The sequence below is a fragment of the Limulus polyphemus genome, unplaced genomic scaffold (genome assembly GCF_000517525.1).
Source record: "Limulus polyphemus unplaced genomic scaffold, Limulus_polyphemus-2.1.2 Scaffold576, whole genome shotgun sequence".
Taxonomy (NCBI): domain Eukaryota; kingdom Metazoa; phylum Arthropoda; class Merostomata; order Xiphosura; family Limulidae; genus Limulus; species Limulus polyphemus.
Window position 1 is genome coordinate 165,875 of NW_013666186.1, and position 7,611 is coordinate 173,485.

The 7,611-nt window shown below is 29.6% G+C and overlaps 1 protein-coding gene across 1 annotated transcript in view; it reads right to left on the reverse strand.

Annotated features, from left to right (window-relative positions):
* The window catches only part of LOC106459210 (enhancer of mRNA-decapping protein 4-like), a 161,540-nt gene that overhangs the window by 92,125 nt on the left and 61,804 nt on the right, over positions 1–7,611 (reverse strand). The window contains exon 11 of the mRNA XM_022385655.1: positions 380–451. Within this exon, the coding sequence (XP_022241363.1) occupies positions 380–451 (72 nt within the window). The remainder of the gene's footprint in view (positions 1–379; positions 452–7,611) is intronic.

The following is a 7,611-nucleotide window of genomic DNA, read 5'->3' on the forward strand; positions in this document are numbered from 1 at the left end:
GGAAAGAGGTGGGTGGGGTGCCACTGTTTGATTTATTACATGAGCAATATCTTAGCAAATTGAAAATATAAGAGGGTCTTATTTTATATTCTAGCTTGTCAATATCGGTAATTTGTTTCTAATTCCTACGAAACTATAAACTTAGTATTTTGACTAATCAAACATCTAATTTGAACCAGTGCTGCATTCAACATACCACGTGACACAAACATTGATGTTTATCTGGTTTTTTTTTAATTATTTGCTTTTAAGTTAAAAAATTGAGTAATATATAGTACTAAAATGTGAATTATAATCTACAGTTTGATACCGAAGTTATTGACATAAATTCATGAAATAGTAGTTCAAAAAAATTTTGAATGCGAGTCAACGAGATGACGTTTCACAGCTCCACACTTTCAGCTCTTGATTGTTCTCTGCTCCAGTTATAGCAAACTTCCAAAACTGAATACTGTTAATAAAAAAAAATGCATAAATGGAAAAAAAGTTTTTAAATTTAATATGTGTTTTTTGACACCTATAATTTGTTTTTCATTAAAATTAAACAATTAGTTTTAACTAGAGAATAATGTCTTTTTGACAATTAATATTCTCACTTCTGCTTTTTGTTGCTTTCTTTGAGGAAGTGCTGGCTTGGAACTTTAACACATTTAACAAATTTATTTATTTTTATCATGAGCAGAATTGATTTGTTTGTTGACAAGCTAAAACATACACAATGAGCTTACTGTGCTGTGCCCATCACTGGTTTCAAAATCCAGTTTTTAGCATTATAAGCTTTCAGACTTATCAATGAGACACTGAGGTCAAACAGAATTGGTTAAGAAGAATTTAACCATTACTGTAACTTCTTTAAATAGTCAACATGCTTGTATTAAATTTACTGCTTAAAGCAAAATAATTCATTTATATCTTTTTGCTTTTAAAAAAATATATACATTTAGTGGGTTATATGTTTTAATTTTGGTAAGTCTAAAAAAACTTTAATCATCTTTGGTTGTAGAAATTGTACAATTTGGTTAGTTACTTTCAATAATTTTCTTAAAAATTAGAAAAAAACAGCATATTATCATCTGATTGGATTGATTAAATGTCAGAAAAAATGTTGAGTTTTATTGCTTAATGTGTCAAAATTTCAAGTTATATTACTTTTCCATTTTCCCTTGTTTGCTGATTTCACTTAAAATTAATTGATAATATTATTTCATAGGCACTCTAAATTTTTTTTCCAGTTCAAATGCATGGTTTGTGCCATCCAGTTGTGATACAAAGCTATCACATCTTTCTATATTTTCACTATGGTTTGTTTCGTAAGCTTATTTCTAACCAGAATTGATATTTTTAAAACTTTTTTACAATTTTTCTTACTTTGTTTCACATCTTGCTGTTTTACTGCACACTTTATACCAAATTTTGTTTCTGTCTCTGACATCAGTTTTATTTTTAGCCTTATAACTTGGTATCTTAACTTGTCCTTGTTTTGTTTCTTCCTTTCATACATTTTTTCATTTAACATTTTTATGCAAAAATTAACTTTCAAGTTGTAGCTTGAGTGAGCCTAAAGTATACTTTTGGTGAATTACTGCCAAAGAATATTTATCTTTTACATTTCTTTCTGATAAAACAGAATGAAAACTTGTGATTTCTATGAGTCAAATTTACAGTAGTTAAAACAAATACAGAGTAATATTAGAATATATATAACTAAACAAAATATGTTCCAAATATAGTCGCTTTTGTTCAACCTGTTATACATACGTTTAATGCTGGAGGTGAACTTTGTCTATCCCTAACACTGAAAACTTACTACTACTACTAATAATAATGATATATATATATATATATATAATAAAAGAAAACTCACATCATCACTACAGCTAAATACTATATAATAAATCATTCACAGACACCAGTATAACAACCATTAAATGAGAAAATCAACAGAGTTCCGTTATTGGCAATTTTACCTTCTGATCCTATGCTCACTAATCTACGCGTCTTGTACTGTGCCACAATGTAAGGCCTAACCACCTACCAACGAGCATATTAATGTGTACAGAAATTTTAAGAACTTTATTATGTTATTCCTTGCTAATAAAAAAAGTATTATGAAAATAATGTTGTATTCCAGATAAAACTGAAACTGTCACAAGGCAAAACTGCACTGAATGATCACTTGGGCAATTCTGACCAAGTCCGAACTTGGCTTGGAAATACATTCTAGTTCAATCTCTCTCAATACTTTGTAAAATAACATAATACATGTCAGGAGACCAGTCTTGTAATATAAAAAAAAAAGCATATCAAACATGACAAAAAATTAACAAAGCCTTATTTAGTGTATTAGCTACGAACAGAAACAGACACACCTGCACTAGTCCTAACCACAAGTGACTGCTTAAGAGCAGCTTAGGCAGGAATTAGCATACTTCACAGCTAGGAACATCCTGTTCATATACATCTAATTAAGTATAACCAATCTGTACTGACATTTTGAAAAATTACATGGATATGCCTGAATAAAGATATACTCATCTTCTAAGTTATGACAATGCAATTATAACTACGACATGTTCATGGGAGATTTATTTAGTTTACAATAAATATATGACAAAATTATCACCATGCAGAATATGTAAAAATATCCCTTAGCAAACACTCCTACTAATATATTTGAAGAAAGTAATAAGTACTAACAGAAGCCAACCATTACAAATGCAAGATATGCAGAACACACAACTTTTCTCTTTAATTTTTGTTTTGCATATGTACTTATCACAGGCTTGAGTTTTGAGTTGGTTAAAATAATATATGTATTTTCATTTTGTTTTTCTTTATTTTTTCATTAAAAATATACTGTAATTTAAATTTGTATTATTTTATCATTTTACCAGTTAAGATTTTTTTTAAAGTGCATAACGCGAAGCCAATACTAAACACAACTACTTTAACTATATGCACACTCTTAAAAACGCAATTCCAAGTAGCCAGATTATAAAAGAAAAAGAAAGAAAATGTTTAAATAATACACACACATAACATGGAAAGTGAAAAAGTAATTTACTTTTACTTGTACAAATGCCTACAGTTTAAACGTGGTATTCCAAGGTCTAACCAAGGAAACAGTTACCCAGTATTCTTAATTTAGTTTCACTTGTACAAACGCACACAGTTTAAATGTGGTATTCCAAGGTTTAACGAAGGGAACAATTACCCATTATCCTCAAGAGCAAGTGATTCATGGAACTAGTATGTGGAAAAACAAGTGTAGTGATTTCTCACAGTTGAAAAAAAAAAGAGAAAAACACAGTATGATGCAAGAATAAACACTTTATTGACTGAAAAGATGGGATGTACAGCAGACTTGCTGATCAGTGTAGGAATGAGAACTATTGCATTGTGGAGTAAGAAGTAAAAATCGGAATAGGTATATAACACTTAAGAAAACGCGAAAGTAAACAACCTGTATGGTTGGAAATATAATAGTTTAAAAGCAACTGATGAACTTACTGAAAACTACTAATACACAACTAGCAGTTATTACAAATCTTGGAAAACAAGACTGAATTTAACAGAGCAAATAATATCTCTTTCTAGTCAGAAATAAATCTGGCAGAAAATGCTAAACTGCTTTCACATTCCACATTCTCTCTATATCTAATAAAAAGTTGGAATCACATGTGTCTGGAAGTATCTCTGCATCATGTGATGACCTTCAAGCTGTCCCATATAGACATGATAAAATAGAACACAATACAACTATCCCACAAAACAGTACTTAGTTTCCACATCTGGATCCTCCAACAGAAAGTACCATCTAGGATAACCTTGCCTGGATTATGTTAAACCCAGTTTTGCCCCTAGAAGCTCCTGAGTTTTAGTAATTTTACCATCCCCAATCATCTAAAAATTTATTAGAAGATTCATTAATAATTGTTTTTTATCCCAAAAGTGATTTTATATCAAATAACAAAAAACCCTATGATATGTTTGAGTTTCTATGAAACTAAAAAGTTGTTGTTATACTGACAACTGGCACTTAAGGGTTAATGGCTTACAGTATTCTGCTGATGATACAAACAAGATTTTGGAAAAATCCTAAAATTTTTACATGTGAGATACACACTGAAAGGAGAACATGATATATAGTATTTTTATACCACAACAATATAAGTGTCCTTATTTCTTATTTTACATATATGTATATTTCACAGAATGAACTCTTACATTTTTTCAACTGTCTTCCTATGCAATATATATCTGTATTTTAAGTTTATAATTTTCATGTATTTCAAATCTCTTAGTTTCATGTTAAGCATACAACATTTTATGATTTTTATTATATGCTTTGATTTCAGGAATGTCAATGTTTACATCTTTAGTTATATCTTAGTCATATAAACTCTTAAGTTTCATATACTGGAACTTTTAAGTTTTCAGTTTATAAATTTCACCACTGATGCATTCATGCTTGACAGTTTTCAAACTCTGAAGCACTCTTTTCGTTAATAAATATTTATTCTACAAAATTTATACAGATCAATTTAATTTATGAAATGCAAGTATTCTAGTGTCTAGTGTGTGGTAAAACTTAATCATTTTTTGAGTGCATTTCAATCCATATATATTTACTGTTGAAAAGACTATCTAAGGAATAGATGGGCTAGATAAACAGTTTCATTAGGCTTTTTTTATATGGTGCATATCATCATAAGATGCACTGTTTATTTCATCACTACTCAAAGATTTTGCAGAATGGTTTTACAAAATCTTTAGAGTTAACCTGATCAAATTCTGAAAACTCAAAGCCTAAATTACACATCAGTACTTTGATGTAATTTCTTGAAATATAATGGCTTTACTGTAATAGCCCTGGCTCACAATTTTGCTAAAAAAAACAATCAAAATTGTATTTTAACTAATCATTAGCATCGGCAACCAGTTCTTATTGACAGCTCTTACAAGATACATACTGAAAAGACAAAATAATTTAACCTTTTCACAAGTAACATATGAAAAATGGAAAATCCCTTACACATTGCAGTTTTTCCACATCAAAAATTTATTTCAGCCTAGAAAAGAGCTTAAATTTCTACAATATTTTTTCAGTTACAAAATCGATTTATGATCTACATTTACATCTAATATCTTAGCTAATGAGACCTAATGAGTGATGAAACACAAAATATCTTAAAGATATTTTACCATAACATTCAAGTTTTCAAAAAATGAAAGATTAGGGGCTCAACTCCCTTGTGGTGTTCAGACCTTGCATCCATTTCAAGTGATGGCCAGTAACTTTTAAACCCAGCCACACTGCACTGAAGAATGATACTGAAGCCACAGCTGATCTGATATATCAGCCCTTCTTCCTCTGTCTTTTCGTAAACAGTCAGAGAGGAATTTAGTATCTTACTTATCATCAGATCATACTACACAGTGTCCTTACCCTCCAGACTCAATAAATCTCTTCAATCTATGACTCCAAATCCAGCAAGTGCAGAGGTTCATTGTGACATATAACTTTAGGTTGTCAATGTATCTCACCTACTTTCACTTGCCACATGATCACCTACAACTCAATCTTGACAGACTGAGTTGACTAGGGCTATAATCAAGAATTTGTTTGCTAGCCAGAAATTCGAAGGTTCATCAAGCAGAATCCATGCAGTCAATTTGTTTCTTCTAATTATTAACAGAAACTGTTTTTATAGTAATCACACATCAAGTGTCACTCACATGGAAACTTTGAGCTTTTGATTTGTTTAATACCCATTACTTAAACAAAAGCTGTTGTACTAAATAAAAAATACACACACATACTATCAAAACGTTGTACATAGCTCCTTTTGTTCATTAGAGCAGGTCATTATGGTGAAGCAAAAGGGGTTACATTTAGCAGCTGCAATGCTTCAATAAAATGTACAGAATGACTAGTTTACAACACATATGAAAACTATTATGGTAGAATAAGTATGAAACAAACAATACGCTAACAATAATAATTCTAAAAATTAAAAATAAGCAGTAGAGTAATCCTACACTCCACCTCCACCCCCAAAGACACATGTTTAATTAACCAACAATATTTTAAAAAGATGACAGTAACTAATAATAACACTCTCTTTTAACTTTTTATTATAGTTGAAGGTTTAATCAACCTATCAGTGTTCACCATTCTGTTTTGGTGTTTATTTATTACTGTGTTTTTTAGGCATGTATAATTGATCAAAAATTATATGTTAAAAATACTGACTGTTAACCTCCTTGGAAAGGCATATCCCAAATTTTGGAAATTATAAATCCCCAATCTGGACACATCTTTATGATCAGAGTGTATAAATACTTTGTATCAGTAAAGGTTGTTGCATACCCTTCTCAAAGGTTTTGGTGGTATCACACTACTTATGAAATACAAAAAAATGGTAAAATATAGTTGTGCTATATACATTGTTTCATTATGATTTTATATTGTCTGTGATTTGCCAAGTTGCATAATCAAACTCCTTTTAACATAACATTTTCAATTTTGTATACTAGAATAGACACATACTTAAAAATTAAGAAAGGATTATAGCTAAATTGAATAGTATAAAACAAACATATATTTCATGTTAATTCTATTGAATAAACAGTATTTCTTTTAAATTCATTTTGACAATCAACAATATTTATAGCTTTTCCCATCATTAGTTTACTCCACTGATAGAGAATATACAAAATATCCAAAGGAAGCTGAAGCAAAATTACACAATTAAACTCTGAATATATAAAAAATAAACGTCTGTCAACTCGCTTGTAAGTAATTAGAGTTACTTCAGCGATAAATACAGTTTAAAAAAGCCTGAATTTTTTAAACTAGGTTATATGATCCAATATTTAAAATCTAAATAACTGGAAAGAAAAATGCCCAGATGAAACACTATATAAGAACTTACATTTATGAAGATGATCTCATTATTGAAGATCCTAAAGCTATTAGTAGAACTATCACAAAAAATCTTGTCTTGTAAATCCCTGACAATTACTGTGACACAAAGCAAGCCAAACATTCAAATCAAAACTAAAAATAAATTTAAATTATGCTTTGTTGTAGTTATATAGGTAATAAAGTGTAGATTAAGAGGGGAATCACTAATTAAATTTAACAAGAGAATACAGAAAAAACAAAAGATAGTATTCTATGGTTCAAATAAGCAAACAGCATTGACAATACGTACTTGAGTAAATGTTGGAGCCTTTTACTGGTACCATTAGATATAACTTACTTCATGGATAATAATGCTCATTCCAACTCAAATTAGTATTGCATAGGGTTCATACAAAAATGTCAAGATTGTTTTCCCAGACATTTCAGCAGGATTTTCAGAGACATTTGCAAGAGTTTCCAGACTGTTTTAGCAAATCACATCTCAGTTACCCAATAATACAATTAATATTGTTCCCTATTAAATACTCATTTTGTTAAGAAGAAAAAATCAATGTGAAATGTCATTTGAAAAATAGAATATCAATATAAAAATATATATACTATCACTGACAATTTGTTATAAATACTATACTGTTCACTTTTTCCATGATATCAGATTCACTGTCAAGTTTCTGTATTTC